We start from the raw sequence: 22462 nt of genomic DNA, 5'->3' as shown, positions 1-22462 counted from the left end.
GCACCACTAATCCAGAATCTGGTTTCCAGCACCTGCAGTCATTGTTTTTACCTAGTCCTACACTTAGCAATTCTCAGGCTCTCCATGTTTAATAGGGATACTAATACTATTGTTGATCAAATTCATATTTCGAACAGTGGTCTAAACAGTAATTGTAAAATATAATGATCCTCCAGAGATGTAATGCTAATACACTCAAAACTATTTCTCTTTCACCCAGTTAAAATCAGGCCCTAAAAATGATTGCATTCAATGCAACTGCCAATGCCAATAGAGCTAAGTGTTGGGTGGGGATTATCCACTTGACAAAGGAAAAGGTGGTGGGAAGGGCAAAAAAACCCTGTAAGTCGACTCAGAAATGGAGTTCTGGATGGGAAGGCCCACTGCCAACTTTCCTGAATTGCCAGCAATTAAAGCGCTTTCAGGTCTAATCACGCCTCAGCATCTCCACATCGGACAAGAAATGGCCAGCCTTTGCAAATGATAAAAAAAAGTGTGCATGCTCTCACCATGTAGCAGATTCTCTCAGTCGTCACTCATTTCTGCAAGACTGCGGGATTCAACCTAGGAAAGGGGTGTGGTTTCTGAGAACCCCCTGCCCCCTCTTCTTGGCTCTGATCCTCCATTTGGGACTCCAGGCAGCGGTGTCCCATCAGCAGCAAAGACCATGGCAAATTCTGGGAATGTTGGCCATTGACTAGCCGTCAGTTCCAAGCAGGTGGGAATTCCTAGTCAGGCAACATAATTCCAGTAGAAATCCCACCAGCTGCCAATCAGCTGCCTGACCGTTGTTTGTTCCGGTGGAGACTTTCTGAACAAGGTAGTCTGCAGGTTTCGCTCCACTAAACCAAAACAGGAAAACACTTGAATGTGAAGTGGATGTTTTTGATCATCCAGGGCTTCAGGAATCGCTAATTATTTTGACCATGTGCAATGCACCACAGGTGGATACAGCTAAACTCTTCTGGACCAGTGACTTTCATCAATTCCTCTGCTTTGTTTCATTCTGATAAGCTTATTGGCAAGCCTTAGTTACCTATATCATTCATGAAAGTGAATTAATTACACAAGATGTATTAGAAATGAGAAAGCCCTGAACTACCCGAATTTTTACCCTCTGTGATTCTTAAGTATTTCCAAAATAGAACTTTATGGAAACATTAAGATACCTTTCCATCATTAGGCCACACCTGGATAATATACAGGTTTGGGCTGACAAATGGCAGGTAACATTCATTACACAGAAGTGCCAGTCAATAGCCATCTCCAACACAAGAGAATCTAATGATTACATCGCAACAGTCAATGATTTTGCCATCATTGAATCTGAATTATCAATATCCTTCTAGCTATCATTAACCATAAACTGAACAGAAGCAGTCAAATAAATACTGTAGCTACAACAGCTGGTCAGAGGCTCAGAATCCTGCAGTGAATAACTTACCTCCTGACTTCCCAAAGTCTGTCCACCATATACAAAGCACAAGGCATAGGAGTGAGGTGCAATATTCACACTTGTCTGGATCAGTGCTGCTTTAGTAACACACAAGATGCTTGACATTATCCCGGATAAAGCTCGACTTCATCCCACTTAACTGGCACCATATCCACAAACATTCACTCCCTCCCCTACCAAAGCTCAGCAGCAGCAGTGTGCACCATTTGCAGGTTACATTGCAACAACTCACTGAGGCTCCTTAAAGTGCACCTTCTAAACATGTTAGCAGTACTATCTAGAAGGACAAAGGAAACAGATACATTGGAAGACCACCAACTGCAAGTTCTCCTTCAAGCCACTCACTACCCTGACTTGGATATATATCACTGTCCTTCAATGGTACTGGGTCCAAATCCTGGACCTCTCTTCCTAACAACATATTGGGTCTACCTGTACCAAAGAGACTGCAGCCTTTCAGGAAGACAGCTGATCAGCACCTTCTCAAGGGCCTAGATTAGAGTGGTGCTGGAAAAGCACAGCAGGCCAGGCAGCATCCAAGGAGCAGGAAAATTGACGTTTCGGGCAAAAGCCCTTTGGGCAACAAGGGATAAGCATAAATACACTATGGTTCCTATGTTTTTAATGTCCATTGTAATTTCAATCATTTGAACACAAGTCAAGGTTAAATAATAAATTGTACTACATTAGCATTCTGAAATTTTTCTAACTTGTCGGAGTTTGTCTCTGTCATTATCATCTCCTCCAAGATGGTCAATTAAGGAGGATGTACAGTTTGCAAATTACATCTGTTTTGTTGCGGGAAACATGATCAAAAGGAAGCTGTAGCTTTGGTCATCCCAAACATTTATGTGTTTTCATAGATACTGTCTTGTTGCAAGATGCTAGATGCCAGTTTCTACTGCCAAATGGTGCTCAGAGTTACGCAATAACTTTGTGCCAAGCTACTGCAAGAGCAACTCCATGGTGAAGTGTAGAGCAATGCAACAACTGCAAGACCAATTTGTGTAGACATGAGAATTTAGGTAATAATGAGATAATTGTCAGGTGAAGAGAGGGAGCCAGCCACCATCTTGCTGCTTTGGTAATAAATGTCTTTCTGTAGATTTTAGAAATTAATATTGCATTGTTTAACAACCTTTAATTCGCTTTTATGGTATAATTCCACCAGTTTAAAAAGGAAATCATGATTTTAAGCTTGAATATTCAAAAATTGCAGAAGTTTTGGAGGAATGCAGTTGGTTAGTCTCAGAGAAGTTGGAAGTCATCTTGAAGTTAGTGAATTTTAGCTCTCACTCTACTCCCCAGTAAATATCTGAATGGTATTGCTGTTGTCACCTCCAGATGATCTACACACTGAAATTATAGCTCAGAGGTAGCTGATTTTCAGAATGAATGAAGAAATAAAATGAATGCACCAGATGAAGTGTAGACCAGATGTGGAGAGAAAACAATATTGATTAAAATAATGCAAAAAACTATTGTAATAACTAAATACTTTGTAAACTGACTCAGGATATGAATAACAAGATTAGCCACAAAAGAAGCATAAAAATCTTGCTAAATGTAATGGTGACACATAACGCGAACATCACCCAAGTTGCTCTCAGCAGTCACATTGTTCTGCATTTCACAATCTGTTAACAACGTGCAGTTAAAAGACATTATGTGATCATCAGCTGCAAGTGTAAACTTTAAGGTGCATGACAAGATAATCTTCAAATTTTACTTGAATTTAGAAGCTCCTAAATATTAACCCTCAACTTTCTGCCATCGAAGTTAAGAATATCCAGCCTGCATGGCAAAAACATACTGTAGCTTCACTTTTAAGTACCAAAAGGAAATGGAGTGTTTTCATTTCAGAATTTGTGTAGTCTAACAATGATTAATTAACCTCAATAAAGCAATCACCTTTCAGATCTTCAAATATAATCTGATCTCTCCTCCTCTAATCAACAATCAGTAAATCAACTCACACATTAAATTTCTCTGGTTAGAACTAAATCCTATGTCACTTCGTATGAATTAACTTAAATCATAAAAAGGTTGCTGAATTATGTCACTGAACTAAGGAAGGCTATGTGACAGATTTCAATCTGATACTGACCAACAACAATCCTGACATGCGTTCACACAGGGATAACAATGTAAGGTACAGGGCTCACTGGGCAGCAGCTTTACCTCTTGTTCAGATGTGCTCAGCTAACGGGGGAAGTTATATGATACAGTTTTGTTTCGAAAGGCCAAGGTTTGGAAGTTGCCCTGCCTAAGTGTTGACTTTGCGGAAGTTGTTCTTACTTTAAATATTAATCAGCAGCATGAAATACTCTCATTGCTTGTACATGCAGAATATATACAGAAGAACATTCAGAACATACACAACTCTATAACGCAATATACTATTCATAACAATAAACTAATAATAATTACAATATTTGCATAATTCAGTCAGGAGAGAACTTGTTAATCTACTTACCAGAAGAGGGAGGAGTAGATCGCCTAGAACTGGGTACCACATCACCTAAACTAGAAGATGAATTTCCACCTGATTTACTAGAAGAGATAGATACAATTCAAATGTAATCATATTATAATAAATGACATAACTAAGCATCAGTAAAGGTAACCAACTTCCATCAGTTTTGATTCTTTAGATCCTCTGCTTAACTGTTCCAGAGATTCTGAATAGTTTGTCACCCTTATTTTTACTGTTAGGACAAAGTGAGGACTGCAGGTGCTGAAGATCAGAGTTGAGAGTGTGGTGCTGGAAAAGCACAGCAGGTCAGGCAGCATCCGAGGAGCAGGAGAATCGATGTTTTGGGGTAAGCCCTTCATCAGGATTCCTTATGAAGGGCTTATGCCTGAAACGTCAATTCTCCTGCTCCTGGGATACTGCCTGACCTGCTGTGTTTTTCCAGCACCACACTTTTATTTTTACTGCTACTACTACACTTAATAGTACTACAAATACTTTTCATCAAATAATTTCTGAATGATGAGAGTAGTAGGGGACTCAGAAAATTCAAGAATAAAAAAGATTTGCAAGGGTAGATACAGAACTGAGAAGTTATATTCATCAAGAATGATTACACAGACTGGGACATTCTTGTCTTGAACAAATCTGAGGCATGACCTGTTAAAGACCTTGAAGATCATGAAAGGTTTTTTCAGGGTAGAATAAAGAAGGTGGTTCCACTTGTAGAGGATACAAATACTAGGGGGCCATAAATGGCTGATATTCACAAATAAAATCAATTTTAAAAATAAGGAGAAGCTCCTTCATCAAGAAAGAGGAGTGGATAGAATGTGCAATTCTCTACAACAATCAGGGCAAAAACCATAGCTACCTTTAACAAGAAGCTAGGTAAGCACATGAGAAAGAACAGAAAAATATACTGACAATTAAATGGGAAAGAGCAGAAGAAAATATTTGTCTGAAGCACAAACATTGGCATAGGTATGTTCGGCTAAGTGTGATGTAAATCAAATAAAACAAAAAAATTATAATTATTTTATCATGTGGCATTCCCAGTTAGGCAGCTTTTCCTGCTATCCTCTCCACCTGGTTAGGATTATTCCATTTCATCCTATGCATGACTGTTTTAATCTATGCTCTTGATTACATGATGCACCAATTAGTTTACTTTAAGCAATGACAGTTTTCTGACAGTGAATACCAAAATTTAAATCCTGTGTTACAGCTGGTCTCCTTATCAAGTTGAATTATAGACATACATTATTTGCATTACTGCCCATGCAGGCAAATAATTACATTTGCTGTCTAATTTTCATATCAGCTGCTATCCTTGGCATGGTAAGAAAAACATTAAGAATGATGAAACTTCCCTAATGAATAAGTGACATTACATTAGATCAGGGTTTCCCAAGTGGGAGTTGGGACCCAACTGAAGGTCATGGGGTGAAATTTTGGGATTGTAAGCTCTGAGGTAGCAATGGACATTGTGCAGCTCTAGCCAAGTTAAAACAGCTTTACACACGCAGAAACCTTTTCCAAACAGCTGAATCTCTTTGAAGTCCAAACCTTCTCAATGAGGGGGGATGACGATAATTATTAAGCTTCAAAATGAGATCACAGTGGGAAAATATTTGGAAAGCGCTGTATTAGATGTTTGAATTCTAAAACAGAAACTGGAGAAACTGGGATTCCTTTTCATTGAAAGCTAACCCATCCAAGCAATTGTTTTACAGATGCATAGAAGACAGTACAGAATGAGTAAATTTGAAAATTATAATCATTTAAATTGCAATAGTCAGAAAAGGGGTCAGAGATTAAGGTTAAGATTAGAGTTAGGATGTAAATCAATATTTACAAAAAGTGAACTGATAACAAAGATCTTCATCAAGGAATAAAGTTCTTGATTAAAGACTGGAAAATGTCAAGAATCTACTACAGACAAACTTAACATCTGTCAAAGGGAAAATGCCAGAATCTACTAATGAATAGCTTATAGCAGGATGCTTAGAACATCTTATTGCAAGCAGGCAGAGTCTTGTGAAATGGAAGTCATGGAGCCCTCTTTTGGTGCAGGGGCAGTGTTCCTACCCCTGGACCAAGAGACTGGGATTCAAGTCCTACCTGTTCCAGTGGTGTGTAATAACGTCTCTGAACGGGTTGATTAGAAAAATAGGTGAAAGTAAAGACATGTTTGACTAATTCATTAGAATTTCTTGAGTAAGTAACAAGCAACATAAATAAAAGGGGAACCAATCAATGTTGTCTACTAAAAAGTTCAGAAAACATCTGACAAGAAATCATATGAAAGATTGCTATGCAAAATATGAGTTCATGGTGTTGGGGAGGTCAGATATTAGCTAGGACAGAGCATTAGATAACTAATGTGAAACACAGGGTAAGTGTAAATGGGTCCTTTTAGGTTAGCAGAATGTGACAATTGTGTGCCATGGGATCAGTGTTGGGACTTCAATTATTTGCTATCTATATAAATGGCTTTAGTTAAACTGACTTAGTGCATCATCAGCAAATTTAGCAACAATATAAAGATAGTAAAGTAGCAAGTAATTTATAAAGAGGATATAAAGATTAACAAGGAAGTTAAAGTTATTATGTGTCGGCAGGAATATAGATTTGAGGCCATAAACAGATCACAGTTGATTATATTAAATGTCAGAGCAAGCTAGAGGGGCTGAATGGCCTACTTCCACTCCTAATTCATAGTTCACATTCTTTAAATTAAAACAGTTAAGGAGATACACTGTTTGATTAATTGTTCACCATGACTCTAGGTGCTTAGTTGAGAACAGAGTGATGATATTAGTTTGCATTTGCAAGAAATTTGTGGATAAAGTCTTAAATCTACAGCTGCACAAACAATTTTAACTTATCTAACACATCATGAGATATTTCACTCCAGCAAAGTATAGACCAATATAATTTGATGTACTTTCTTCAAAAAAGTTTACTAGTATTTTAATATGTGTTTGATTTATAATTGCCATAAGTAGTCTTAGTTATATTGCGGCAAGCTCATTTGTATTTTCCTTTTATCACCATGACTCTAGTCTTCATTTGATAATTTCCAATTCTTCTAAATTTCACTGAAGGTGTTTATTTATAATAAAAATGAAAAGTCAATAATAGCATTCAATAAAGTATTCCAGCCTACTTTTTTATTTTTGGTCCTTAACTACAATCAGTCCTCAGCACAGTTAATAAATCTGATTTGGAATCTGATTTCAAGCCTGAGCAGAGTTGGAATTATTCAGCAGTACCATTTTGTTTCTGAGGCAGCTGCAAGCTTTTCTCTTCTGCTTTTTGTCAGACTAAGCTGACTAATCCAACAAAGCAAAAGAGAGAGATAAATAGTCAGCTCTATTCATCAGATCTGAATTATCACATGCTGGTCCTGGGCACCTTCCACATTCTGTCCGCTTACCTGGAGTGATATTTTCCTTGCTTCACCTTTTGATCATTCTGGAACCTCATGTTTTCTAGTTTGACTGGACTCGGGATGAAACCTATTTCACAGCCTTCCTTAACCAGCCGTCCTATCCACCAATCATTGCTAAATTTCTAAACGTAGGAATAAATAAGGAAAAAAGGTAAATACATATGTAGACATATTGATTAAGATCAACTTTGCTAAATGCTACACTGTGTATCAAACCTACTTCTTTGACATGTAGAAAATCCTTTGGTTCAAATGAGATAGCCATGCCTGGGACAGGAACATCATTATCCAGTGCAGCGCTATAGCCAACATTTGTCCGTACTGCGAATGCAACAGGTTTAGTCTGCCAAGAAAAAAAAATCTTTTAGAATTAAATATTTCTGATTTACTGAGACCATGGAGAACTCTGCATGTGTTCAATGTTCGGCTGACGCCTTTCAATAGAATCTCTCTGCTGGTGCACTAAGCATTAAATTTACCACATCTTAAACTTGCTTCCGAATAAGAGTTTAACATTATGCTACAGCATGCATAAACTGCCTCAAATAATATGGAACAGATTCCACTGCAATCCATTTCTGCAGCCTGGATTTGATTTGTTACAACGGAAGCCAACTTCATTGAATACAAAAGTATTCAGAATTGTTTTCACTCATTTTTGATACGTTGGAATTAAATTCAAGCAATTTTCCAATGTTGAAAATAAAAGCAGTTTAATTTTTAAATGATTGTTCCTTTTTTTTCTGCTATCCAGCATCCAGAGACACCTGGTTCTCAATAATATTATGCCCTTCCATGTCATAAACATACCTAAAATAGATGCCAGAGCTGTGTATTTCCTTAATGATTGAAGATGGAGTGTTGCATATGTTACATGGCTTTCAACAAGAGTCCTTTTCTAGCTTGAATCATGCCACAAAAGTATAGTCTTTTTCAGGAAACTTTCATGAGATACATTCTTCTCTGCTTCCAGCAAGAAGCCTCATGACTTACAGTGAAAGATAAAACAGTGCGATGGAGCCCTCCAACGTGTAAACAGTCTGGTTAAGTGCTCTTCTGCAAGTGCAAGATAATGGAATAAAAACTCATATTTCAGAGGAGATTTATACTTTCCCTCAAAACATGATTTGATCATTTCAAAGCTAAAATCTTCTGATTTAAAATGACCAAATATTACACCCTTCACTATCATTAATTGGAAACTACCATATGTTTAAATATGCATTTAGTTTGATGAGCCACTGGAAAGAAACACAAATTAAGTGTTCAAATGATGTGTAATCTTCCACACGAATCTAATTCCTAATGCTTCACCCACTTTGATAATGAAAACTATTCCCTGCACTTTTAAGGAGTTTTTATTAAAACAGCAGATGAAAAGAGCAAAGATGTACTAATAAATGTAATAAGACATCAGCTTGGTTACAACCAGAATCTAAAATATCCCATAATAGTAATTAATTTAATACCTTCAAGTGGGGAGGGCAAACCTTAGATGCAAATGTGCTATGGGTATTGTTTTTGTCAAGTTAGAACAAATGGGTGACACAATGTACTTTTTAAAAAAATTATACAAGATTTTCATAGCATAAATAAGGAAAGCCTATTTCCTCTTGCTGGGACTCAAAGCAATACTTGCAAATTTCACTGAAAATGAGAAAAGAGGCCAGAAGAAGTTTGCTTCTTCAGAGTTGTTAGATAAATTATTGCTGACAGTTGTTGAGACAGAAATCATTGTAGCCTTTATTTTCTAATTAATCTGTTCAGGAATGTTATTACACATCCCTGGAACAGGTGGGACTTGTATCCAGGCCTCCAGGCCCAAAGGTAGGGACATTGCCATTGTAGTGGCTTGGTAATCTAAAAATGGGACCAATATTAGAAGCTCAATGATAGGGGATAAGAAGCAAAGGGATGAGTTCATACAAACAGCATCACGATTACGATCAGCTAAATTACTTCATTCTGTGAAGCGAAACAAAGTAGTGTTTCCATACAGCTGTGGCTTTGGTAGAATTAAAAGTATCAGTTTGGAGTACAATCTCAAACTTCATATCTCAGAGAAACATGTTGAGGGAACAGGCACCAGCATAATGCAGAATTTGGGGATTTCACTTTAAATGCTACATCTCAGTGGTTCAGCTGAGACTGGATAAACACAGCCACTTTGCCAAGAAGATGTCATTCAAGCATTAAAATTTGTGACTGCTGCACAACAACAGTAAATTGGCAAATCTTATTGGAACAGCCCATTTAACTGCTCACTTAAACCATTAAACCCAAGCAAAAAACAACAGAAAACAGTATGTAAAAATAATTCACCAGACAGTGAATTATGTTATCACAGTGTAACATTCAGCATGATTTTCCCTGAAAACCATTTCTGTCAATTGTTATACTAGGATTAGTGATAACACTTGACAGGATTGTATGGGAAGTAGTTTGTTTCGTGGAATCTTACACAAGAATTGAGTAGGAGTTAGCGCAGATACAACAACGGAAATTAATATGTTGGCTGCCAGATTAAACTGTTCTGCATGAGAAAGCTTTTGTGACCTGGGGCCCATCCAAAATTAATTCAAAGATTTGAAGATTGGCTATCTTCTCAATACATTATTCTGATGCAAACAGAAGTACAATCAACTCCTATCCATGTTCACAGTTCTGATTTATCTTGGCAATGTTTACAACTCTCAACGGGTCCTCACTGATACCTAGCTGTTCAGAGTTCCTGAACAACATCGTATTTTTAATAGAGGCCTCAAAAGTAAAATAAGATTTAAATGATTGGGGTTGCAAAGATCGAACCAATAAGGAGTTAACGAGTTTAGATTAGATTCCCTACAGTGTGGAAACAGGCCCTTTGACCCAACAAGTCCATACTGACTCTCCGAAGAGTAACCCACTCCCCTCTGACTAATGTACCTAACACTATGGGCAATTTAGTATGGCCAATTCACCTGACCTGCGCATCTTTGGACCGTAGGAGGAAACCCATGCAGACACAGGGAGAATGTGTAAACTCCACACAGACAGTCACCCGAGGCTAGAATCGAACCTGGGACGCTGGCGCTGTGAGGCTGCTGTGCTAACACTGAGCGACTGTGCCACCCAAATAGTTGAATGGCTATTTTGGGATCAATCCTATTGAAAGCTCATTGATGAATAACTGTTATATGCCCTGTTTTACAAGCCAAAGAAGTTACAAAGAAAAATGGTTAAAACAAATAGATACTAATATATTGTGATTCCACAATGGAATACTGGGACCATCTTCACCACAGCCTATAGCAGTTGAAGCTGGTAACTGAGATAGGAAGGGCACCAGAAATGGGCAATTAACAGTCATCTTTTCATCAATGTTTGCATCTCAAAAATGAGGCTAAAAGAAAAAAAAAGCATACACATGCAAAATTCAAAATGCCATGGAGCAGGAGCTTTGTAAGCTTTATGCTGCCCTCAATCTCCTGCGACCGAGGAATGAACTGAAGGTTCATTTCAACAGCTAGTTATCTGCTGACTGTTTATTAGGAGACAGTGCTTGGTATCTTGGGTGGGGGAAAGAGATAATTTCATTAAATACACTCACTGGCTTGCCATTCTCATTTAAAGTCCTTAGTTCTTGTTCTTATCTTTTGAAGATGGTGTGATAGAGTTCATACAGATATGTTCAATACTGCCATTCCTCACATTTAAGCGTTGAGTTATCGACTTACTTGCTTTACATTCGACATTGGATCAGCTGCAACTTAATCTCATTAAACGTGGGCCAATGTCGCCTGCACCATTAACTCCACACTGATTTATCCCCCTCTCTCTGACCAGTGACTCGGGTTGAAACAAGCTTTTCACTAACCTCCCATCCCATTTGATGATGAACGAAGCTTCTGCTCCTACATGAAGACTACCTATTTTCACACTGTAACCTTGTCTGCCTCCTTTCTTGACTGAGTCAATTCAGTTGCTGTGTAAAGTTTTGCAGTATGCCCCACCAGCGCCTCTCTAAACACTCGATAGCTAGTTTCCTGCGTCAGAACTTTGTCACCTCAGACCAGGTTTTTGGTCATGCTTTATAATGCATATAACTTTATTTTTGGTTCAGTGTCCATTTTTAATCAATTATGTATAGCAGAAGCATCTTGTTAAAATTCATTCGCTTTGTTGTAAATATAGTCAAAAGAAGCAAACCAAAGTCAGGATAAATGAAAAAGCTACTGCCCAAATCCTCTGTTAATACAATGCACAGATTCAGCTTTATCGCACAACTCCTAAAAAAAAATCACTTGCAAGAATAGGTTTTGCTCAACTTTCATTTTCCTTTGCAAATTATGCAATACATTTAATTGTACTGTTTGATCAAGCAGTTCACCTTAACATTAGAACCCTTGAAGTAGCATAGAAGCTGATCATTCAGCCCATCATGCATGTTTGAAAGAACTATTCAATTAGTTTGTATGACTGCTCTGCCCGCACAACCTTGTAAAGTATTTATTTAATTCCCTTTTGAAAGTTAGTATTGAGCTTCTTTTAATCTATCTTTCAGGCAATATATTTCAGATCATAACTCGCCACATAAATTAGGTTTCACCTTGAGAATCTTGCCAATCATCTTCAATCTGAGAGTCCGGTTTGTGATCCTTATTGCTACTGGAACCAGTTTATTCATAAATATTAAAAAAAAGAACTGCAGCTATTGGAAATCAGAGATAAAAACAGAAATTCAGAATGTCCAGCAGCATCTGTGAAGCAAGAAACACACCGTTAAATGTTGAGTCCAGTGAGCCACTCTGGACTCGAAACATTCACTGCCTTCTCTGTCCACAAATGCTGCCAGACTTGCTGCATTTCTTCAGCACTTTGTTTTCTTTTATTTCAGATTATTCTTGAAACCCTTTGCGATTGTAAGTACCTCTCCCAAGATCCATCTTAGCCTTCTCTACTCCGAAGAGAGAAATCACTGTTTCTCTGAAGTTTCAAATCCCTGCGACTGCATTAATAAATCTCTTCAGCACCCAAGATTTGGCTTCCTTGTAAAAATGTTGTGCCCAAAAACTCAATACTCCAGTCAAGGGCTAACCATGTTAGCCAATATCCTAATTTAATCTTTTCCCATTTGTCAGCTTTTGGCCCATATCCCTCTAAACCCTTCCGATTCATATACATCATAGAATCCCTTGTGTGGAAACAGGCCATTTGGCTCAACAGGCCCACACCAACCCTCCGAAGAGTATCCCAACCCAGATGCATTCCCCTGCCCTATTACTCTACACTTTCCCTAACTAATGCACCTAGCTTACACATCCCTGAACACAATGGGCAATTTAGTATGGCCAGTTCACCTAACCTGCAGGAGGAAACCCGCACAGGCATGGGAAGAGTGTGCACACTCCATACAGACAGACAGTCACCCGAGGCTGGAATCAAACCCAGGTCCCTGGCACTGTGAGGCAGCAGTGCTAACCACTGAGCCACTCTGCCCATTACATACCTTTGAAATGTTATAATTACACTAGCCTCCACCACTTCCTCTGGCAGCTCATTCCATACACACACCACCCTCTGCATGAAGAAGTTGCCCCTTAAGTTCCTTTTAAATCTTTTCCCTCTCATCTTAAACCTATGCCTTTAGTTTTGGACCCCTCCCCTGCTGGGAAAAGATCTTGTCTATCTATCCTATCCATGCCCGTCATGATTTCATAAGGTCACTCTTCAGCCTCCGTCGCTCCAAGGAAAACAGTCCCAGCCTGTTCAACCTCTCCCTATAGCTCAAATCCTCCAACCCTGGCAACATCCTTGCAAATCTTTTCTGAACCCTTTCAGATTTCACAGCGTTCTTCCTGTAGCAGGAAGACCAGAATTGCACACAGTATTCCAAAATTTTGGATGATACTATTTTTACACCACGTCTAGAAGAGGCGATGGGTTTAAGTCAGGGAAGGTTGATGGACAGTCATCCATGGACCAATTATTACTTTCCAGCTCTAACAATCTGGAGTACCTTTCATAGAAATACAAGAGCCAGCCCTCTGAACCACAGGATGTATGTGGCCTGCAAGTGGAAAAGAAAAGCTTTAAAAAATTATTCAGGTCTTTCCGTGAATATTGCAGATACTTGTTCAACCTGAAACCTGAAATAAAGCTGATAAAATATTGCTTACAACATTTCAAATTCTTCATCACTCATCTGACCGACATTTCAGAATAATCAATTCTAGGAACTTCTTTATTTTAGATCAAGCTTTATTGTAATGCTCCCTTTCCTTGTACAGATTTTATCTGTTAATCTGCAACTATTCTGTCCGAAAAAAGTATAGAATTTATGTGTTTTCACAAAAAAAAGTAAATGAACAAGCATCACTGTAATGGCAATGATAGACTAAAAGTGGTAAAACTGAAAACTTTGTGTGAAATGTCAATTATTTTCCGAAGTGAATGAATATGTATTAAATTATCAGTAATACGTTAACTAACTATTGTTACGAAATATGGGAAGAGTTGGTTTCCACTGATTCCCTCTCAAGAATAAGAGAAAACCAGAAACTAGGTGCGCAAAACATCAGTTGGCACCAAAATATAAACAGCTGCCTCTACAGATCTGAAAAGGTCCAAACTCCCCCCATTAATATGAACATGCAGCTTTGGGTTTAGACAGAATTAACTATATACTCCATTTCTAAGTAAAAATAATAGGACTGAACACTGAAAATAAACTTCACAGTTGCTTGTACAATAATAACTGAGTAAATGGCACACAGCTAAAGGGCATGGAAAAAGTGAAGTTCCGGTATTACTTTAATTTCAGTTGAGATCCCGAATAGAGTAGAAATTGTGAGATGTTCGGAGACTTTTAGATCATTCACAATAGATACATGAGGATGAATTAGCAAATGAATAATTAAAAAAAAAAATTATTTAAACAGTTGAGCTTTGTTGATGAGCTGAACTTTTTTCAATGGGTGCCTGTGAGAGGGATGGTTGTGGGGGTGGGGGGGGGGGGGGGAGGGAGTGGTGTTGGAAGCTACTGCTATCTTACAACCAAATCTGATTGGCCAGAAGCTCTCCAACTCCCAGAATTCAAAATTGAGCGCAGCTGGAACAGGGGGGTGGTGTTGAAAGCTACTGCTATCTTACAACCAAATCTAATTGGCCAGAAGCTCTCCAACTCCCAGAATTCAAAATTGAGCGCAGCTGGAACAACAATAAGGCCATGTGACACAGAAAACATGGCCACAGAGAGAGAGAGAAATCCAAACTTTTAGATAAGGAGGGATCAGGAGTCAGGGGAAGGTGGGGGTTTTGAAAGACAGGCAGGGGAGGCACAAGAATGGGGTAATATCGGGGGCATGTCCCTGAAGAGCACAAGGCATTCCCAAAAATGATTTACCCCACTGACCCAACATCCTTACCTATATTTCATCAGATTTGCAAAGAAAAGCTTTCTCATTCTCACCTGCCTGCCACTACTCAGCATGTTATGCAAGGGTGTTAGATTAAGGCTTTAAGTGGGCAACAATTGGTCAGTGATAGGCCTCGATAAGGCTAAAGGTATATAGACTATTTGGACGCCTCCTTAGACACTTTATTTTGGGGACTGAGTTAAGGTGGGCAGGAAGACAGTGGGTTCACCACCTGATCTCATGACGACGAGGCCCCACAACATTATCCTGCCTTTGGAAAATACACCCCATGAGGGGCATGGCATATAGCCCCATTAATCTTCAATGCTTTTCTCAAGATAGCCTAGGGATGGAATTCACTGGAAACTTCAGTACAGTTTTGGTCTAAATTGCAGTGGCTCCAGAAGATTATGGCAGAGTGACTTACATTGCATTATAATGTGTGCTGCCATTAATACGGTCTTTTTCACCTCTAACATCGCCCAAGTACAATGTTGGTGCAGCTCTTACAATGCTGAAATACTCATCATGCTTTTATTAATGTAGACTTGAATATTTGAAAGCCCACTCGACTAGGTTCTGACATTATAGCCTTCAGCTACTCTTTATAAAGTTGAGATCATCCAGAATTCTGCTGCCCATGTCTTATCTCACACTAAATCCTGTTCACCCATTTTCTCAGTGCTTGCTGGTTAACAAGATAGAAATGAGAGAGAGCTTGGAAGCAATGGAGAAATGTAGGGAGACAACTGTACCTCATTTTGAGCAATTTATTCTGAGACAGTCATAACCAAACATTCCAAAGAACTGCACTCCTAATAATAATAAGAATTTTTTTTCATCTAGCTGGAGTCTCATCATCACAATGAGGATGTTTATGCTGTTGGATAAAATTGTCCTACCATATGATCATAATAGACTTGCAGGTGTAACATCTGTTCTCAGGCTTCCAGCACCAAAGACTAAATTATCTTCATTACATCAAGTTTGTACAAAAGGTTTTGTATTTTCCTTCACCAAAAGGTTGGAAATGGCAGGTTTCTTCCATTTTTTCGGTACCAGTTATCAATCTGGTGAAAGTCTTTAGAGGGTCAGAACTCATTCTCAGCAGATATTTAGTATAAATTATATATTGTGCCCATGGTCAGGCTGAAGGAAAAGGAAGAAACAAAAATACCAACGTGCATTTATGCAGTTTTGGATATCCCCAATTTTTTTCTATACATTTCAGTGCAGTCACTATTACTAACCATACAACCTCAACAGGTATTTTGTGCTGTATAACTTTGACATCTACTTGAAAAGGTAGGCAGTCTCTATGTCTCCCAAAACAGCTGGCTGAGCAATGCAGCAAAATTCAGTATCAATCTAGATTCAAGTCCTGGCAGAGTGTTCACTACATACATTTGTCTCCAAAGTGAAAAGCACTGCTAACTGAACCCAACAAGTGCAAAAACAGAGTCAAAGTTTGTATGCATGGTTTAAATGAATCACAGAACACTATGGTGTAGAGAAAGGCCATTCAGCCCATCATATCCATACAACCCTTCTAACATAGTGCCAATTGCCCATCCTTTCCCCAAACCTCTATATGGGATTACTACCCCAGAAAAATCAACTTTTAACAACAATGGATGATAGTGGCCAGGAAACTACAACTGAAAGTAGATTTTAAAATTCCACATTTTCTCTAGATAATGGAGTTTAAATTTCAGCAGTTGATATGGAGGGATTTGAACTCATATCCCCAGAGCATTAATCTGGGTGAACAGTATCTGTGTCACAGTGGTAGAGCTACCGACACTTCTGAGCTAGAATGTGTGGGCTCAACTCCTACCTGCCAGGGAAAGGTCCGATAACACTTCTGAACTGATTGATAACAATAACAATTTCTTTAGCTGGTCACAACAAGCAAGGTACTGATCATACTGAATGTGTTGTGCGTTTTGCAAACATTGGCTCAATGTCCAATATCAAATGTGGTTCTGGACAATATTTGCTGAATAATTCTGAGCATGCGAAGAATTACACCGACAATCAATTTAGAATTGTCAGCCATGCTTTCAGTGTAATGCATTTGCATAGACTGAAAGCAACATATATTGGCACACAGGGCCCTGTTCTCTGCAGCCATGCACACAGCATCTTTTCTAATCATTAAAACAGGTGACTGTCATTCATTTCTCTGACTCTGGTCAGGACATTGTCCAATCTGGTGACCGTTTAGCCCAATTAATTGGGCACCCACAGCTTGCAAGCAGGCACTCCTGCCAATCCCCACTCCACCTCAGTAAGTCTTGCCTATTAATGGGATGTTGTCAGCAAACAAAGCCTGGCAGTTCACTATCAATTGTCATTAACTGATATATTCTCTATGGCAATGGTTCTACCAGAGTACATATGCTGTCATGAAGCATAAACATTGGTTTGTCCTTTGAATTGGTAGTCTTGTGAATTGTCCTGATGAATACAAGATGAAAAGCTTCAAACAAATGTGTCTGCTCACTGCTAAGCATCTTCAAACAATCCCCAATATTCGACTGCAGGTCACTTCTGTGAATTAGCTGGCAGCACCAAATGAATAATCAAGAATGGGCTCCAGCAGAAGCAAACCTTTGGTACAGCAGTTTATTACAGCAGAAGTGAAATAGCATCTACAAAATGTGATTAGATCATACTGAATACTGTGATACTTCTCCAAGGGTTATTGCACATATTAAAGAGAAAAGACAGTGACAGGAGATTTGCTTTTCATTTAGGATCCATGCATCAGGGTCTAATGGGACATAATCCAGTACTGTGTGGGGAAATATTGGCCCAAGTACAGGCTTGCCATCCACTTAAAACAGGTAGGTGGGCAGATGTCCTCTCAAAGGTAGAAGGCAGCTTCAGAGGAGCTGAATCATGCAATTCGGGTGACGGACAATGACAGGGCTATTATTATGGACTAGCAATTTTTCCACAAGGTAGCTTGAGGCCAGATAAGTGACTAGACAGGATGGCTTCAGCTCCCACAAATCAATCTGCCCAACAAGGCTTAAGTGACCCATCAAACCCAAGTGATTGTGCACACATTACTTGCAGGCAGCGACTTCTGACAATCCCCACCTCACTTCAGTAAGTATTGCTGAGTGATGGGATGATGGCAGCAAACCAACATGCCACCCTGCAGGGTGCCCACCTCCACAACTTGACCTCATCACATGGCCAGAACCCCTGACCTACACACTATTTTCTTCCAAAAATGCAAAAGCTGTAAATCAAAAACAAAGGAGAAACACTATGTAGCAAGTGCACATTAAAAGTAAACTGTACTGTATTGTAGTGCAGTACAATTTGACTGCATCATTGAAAAATGAATAATACTTGTTAAAATCTTTTGTGATTGTATTTTGTACTGCCCATTTTGAAAAAGCAGACTTTTGTACCATAACGAAGCCTGTCAATGTACGACTAATTTTGTATAAGTTTCCAGGAAGATATATACCAATAAAAAAAATCTTATGGCTGGGTGTGAATGCAGACCAAGCACTGCATTTCAGGAGATTTTTCTTTAAGTCATCAGGACTCTGCCTCAGAAGGTCTGAATAATGAAATAGGAACGACACAGTGTAACCCAACAGGAAAGCAATATGATGTAAAACCAAATCATGACCATTTACAATCCAGATATTGTGCAGTTAATTGTGAATCAAACTTTACTTTGAAAGCATCCTTTCAAAAGAGCTATTATCCATTGACTCAAATTTAGGTCAACAGTTGCAGCTCTCTGGTTACAAACTGCAACAGCTGTGCTTCCTGCTGGTTCAGAAATCATGAGCTGCATTTTTCATCAAGGCTCAGAAACCGAGGCTGGTGACAGTCTTGAGATTTTGATGCTGTACAGGAGTGCCTGAGACAAGTCCCATTTTAATGCATCTGACAATTAAAGAACAGGAAATATCCAATCAGACTCCTGATGCTGTCGGCCAAAGGCCCTGCAGTAGTAGGAGATACCAGTTCCATGGGTGGAGGTAGGAGCTACTAGTGTGGTGATTCAGGCAGTGAGGGGCAGTTTTTTTTTTTAACATACCATTGCTGGAATCTCAGCAGGTAACCAGCAAGATGGTCAGTGATTCCAAATGGCACACCCAACCATCACCAATATTGGAGCCCAACCAGGTTTCAATATCCAGCCACAATTCTAACAGACCGTCGCAATTTGCATTAAGCTCATAAGAAATTGAAACAGAAATAACTAGTGCACACAAAACTTTCCTTTTAAAAAATCCAATGGTTTCAGCAGCAGGTTAAGCCATCTGTTCCCCAGTTAATACCTTTTCTACTCTATTTATTATACATGTGATCAGATATGAGAATGAAGTGTCTCATTCTCCAAGGGGAATTATAGTAAAAACCTAACAACTATTAACAGAAAAATTAAGATATATTTATTTGTTTATACTACATCATTATTAAATGTCGATGCAATGGAAATGTTTTGAAGATAACCAGATCTTAAAATCTAGTCAACTAAAACATGAAAATATTTCAGTGAATTTTTCAGAAAATATTTCTCCTTTTCAGAAATTATTATTTTCTTCTAAAGACATTGTTCCACACTAGAATGTCAAGCACATCACCAAGCATTCATAATACAAAGGAGCAGGACATCATTTAGTCCATCAGGTCTGTTGTCTTTCAATGAGATCATACCTGATCGGATTGTTCTGAACTCCATTTTACTGCCATTACCCCAAAACCATTCATTCCCTTACTAACAATGTCCAACTCAGCCTTAAATATACATAATGACCCAGCCTCTACATCCCTAGATTCACTACCATAAAAAAAATTCTCTCAACTATGTGACCTTATCCTCTAATCCTAGACTTTCACAATGGAAAACAACCTTTCAGCATCTATCATTCTAAAGAATTACATATGTTTCAATAAGGTTACCACACTTCCAAATTCTAATGAACTACCCCAGACAGTCCCTCCATATGTGAGATCAATCAGTGAACCTTTTCTGCACTGTCTCCAATTCCAAAATGCCCAAAGCATCCATTGATAAATGCATTATTTAAAAAAACTCTTTCATAAATTTCATTCACCAAATTTAACATGCTTCAATTACTTGAGCCCTCACAAAAATAAGCACTTGCCTTCATAGTCCCACTCCCAAAACTTTAGAAGCACTTGATGCTGTCAAATTGTGAGGTGTCAGGCACTCCACAGTAAAAAATGACAGATTGTGAGATCAATCACATAGCACAAACCCTATAATGACCTACAGGCAAATGTCATCAAATAATGAAACAGCACAGTTACATTTTATTTACACTTTTCTAAAAATGTAAATATCAGAAGATTTAGACAGTTGACCGTTCCACAGCAGTGTCGATGAGTTTTCCCATATTTATGCACTTTCATGTCTGCACCTAACTATACCTAAGGGTGCTTAATATCTCCCAAAGGGTACCTGGCCTCTTACAAAAAGGCTCCTGACCTTTCCCCAAGATGTCTCTGAACCTCTGCAAAGGAGTACCTTTCCTCTCCAAATAAAATCAGCATAATGAGGTATTCTCTTGCAAGGTGTAAAGTCACATTTTGGACATTTCTCTACCAAGAAAGGGGTGTATTTGAAGGCAACTGTTGTTTAACAGGTGTAGTTACCTCCATAAACCACAAATGTACAATCACTCCTCATTCTTTCCCACCTCACAAAAAATGTGGTGAGTGCCACATTCGAGGATGGGATTCAGACAGGAAACAGAACGTAACACAGGGAAATGAAAACTACTGGATCATCATTTTGAAGTATTCAAGAAAATTTGGACCAGGAGATCATTTGCAAGTTGTACTGGCTTTTCCTTCTGTAGACATTGGGAATTAGGGGTGTATCATCGTTGTGGCTAAGACAGAGACCCTCTCAATCATTGTGGAAATTCAGGCCGTCACTTCATCTCAATTATTCTATGGACGACTGATGACAAAATAAGAAAGTGATTTTTTTTTCTAAAAACAGCAAACATTAGTAAGCTCCTAAAAGGGCATAGGTTTAGGGTGAGAAGGGAAAGATATAAAAGAGACCTATGGGGCAACTTTTTCATGCGTGGTACGTGTATGGAATGAGCTCCAGAGGAAGTAGTGGAGGCTAGTACAATTGCAACATTTAAAAGGCATTAAAAGGAATATGAATAAGAAGGGTTTGGACAGATATGGGCCGGGTGCTGGCAGGTGGGTCTAGATTGGGTTGGGGTATCTGGTTGGCATGGATGGGTTGGACCGAAGGGTCTGTTTCCATGCTGTACATCTCTAAGACTCTATGACTCTGAAAGGACTGTAAATATCAAGGATATTCACTGAATATCCATTTCCTGCAGTGATTGCATTTCAAAAGTATCGATTATACTTTGGGACCCCTCAAGTTGTGAAAGACTGGAAACAAATGTGGAACCTATATTTTTATTCTATAAGGTACAAATACTTACTCATTTAGTTGTTAGTTTGAAAATACACTTGGTTCTTTCTTTCCACAGGTGAATGCAAAGTGGTGCCAAATGATACCTTATTCATTTTGTAATACTGATGTCAATAGATGATCAGTTTGTCTACCTCAAACTAATCCAAATGAAATGTGGATTCCTCTCATCATCCCTCCATATGAATAGCATTTCTACCACATTTCACAAAACCTCTTGTCAGGAGCTGCAGATTGAAGGAAACTCTGAAGCTACTCTGCTAAAGCCACATCACTAGTTGGCTCATGAATATCGCTCTATAGCATAAATATTGCATTATAAATTCTTGCCTGTGGTGTAATATATTTGCAGCACAGAAATAAAGACAAGTTCAAAGAAACAAGCATAACATAAGCAGCTGTACAACTTAGATAATGCCAAGTTTTTATTCCAATAAAATACTGGTACAATAGACAATAGGTGCAGGAGTAGGCCATTCAATATAATCATGGCTGATCATTCCTAATCAGTATCCTGTTCCTGCCTTATCTCCATAACCCTTGATTCCACAATCCTTGAGAGCTCTATCTAACTCTTTCTTAAATGAATCCAGGGAGTGGGCCTCCACTGCCCTCTGGGGCAGAGCATTCCACACAGCCACCACTCTCTGGGTGAAGAAGTTTCTCCTCATCTCTGTCCTAAATGGTCTACCCCGTATTTTTAAGCTGTGTCCTCAGGTTCGGTACTCACCCATCAGCGGAAACATGTTTCCTGCCTCCAGAGTGTCCAAACCTTTAATAATCTTATATGTCTCAATCAGATCCCATCTCAGTCTTCAAAACTCAAGGGTACACAAGCCCAGTCGCTCCAGTCTTTCAGCGTAAGGTAGCCCCGCCATTCCAGGAATTGACCTCGTGAACCTACGCTGCATTCCCTCAATAGCCAGAATGTCTCTCCTCAAATTTGGAGACCAGAACTGCACACAGTACTCCAGGTGTGGTCTCACCAGGGCCCTGTACAGCTGCAGAAGGACCTCTTTGCTTCTATACTCAATCCCTCTTGTTATGAAGGCCAGCATGCTATTAGCCTTCTTCACTACCTGCTGTACCTGCATGCTTACCTTCAGTGACTGGTGTACAAGAACACCCAGATCTCTCTGTACTGCCCCTTTACCTAAATTGATTCCACTTAGGTGGTAATCTGCCTTCCTGCTCTTGCCACCAAAGTGGATAA

The 22462-nt window shown here is 39.0% G+C and overlaps 1 protein-coding gene across 10 annotated transcripts in view; it reads right to left on the bottom strand.

The window, feature by feature from the left end:
* The window catches only part of LOC122550015 (voltage-dependent L-type calcium channel subunit beta-2-like), a 332286-nt gene that overhangs the window by 40495 nt on the left and 269329 nt on the right, over positions 1-22462 (bottom strand). For all 10 annotated transcript variants that reach the window (XM_043690395.1, XM_043690396.1, XM_043690400.1 and 7 more), the window contains 3 exons: positions 7607-7729; positions 7372-7508; positions 3933-4009 (listed from right to left, as the gene is read on the bottom strand). In XM_043690395.1, coding sequence (XP_043546330.1) covers positions 3933-4009; positions 7372-7508; positions 7607-7729 — 337 coding nt within the window. The remainder of the gene's footprint in view (positions 1-3932; positions 4010-7371; positions 7509-7606; positions 7730-22462) is intronic.

The sequence above is a fragment of the Chiloscyllium plagiosum genome, chromosome 5, assembly GCF_004010195.1.
Source record: "Chiloscyllium plagiosum isolate BGI_BamShark_2017 chromosome 5, ASM401019v2, whole genome shotgun sequence".
NCBI lineage: Eukaryota > Metazoa > Chordata > Chondrichthyes > Orectolobiformes > Hemiscylliidae > Chiloscyllium > Chiloscyllium plagiosum.
This window is presented reverse-complemented; position numbering and strand designations above follow the sequence as displayed.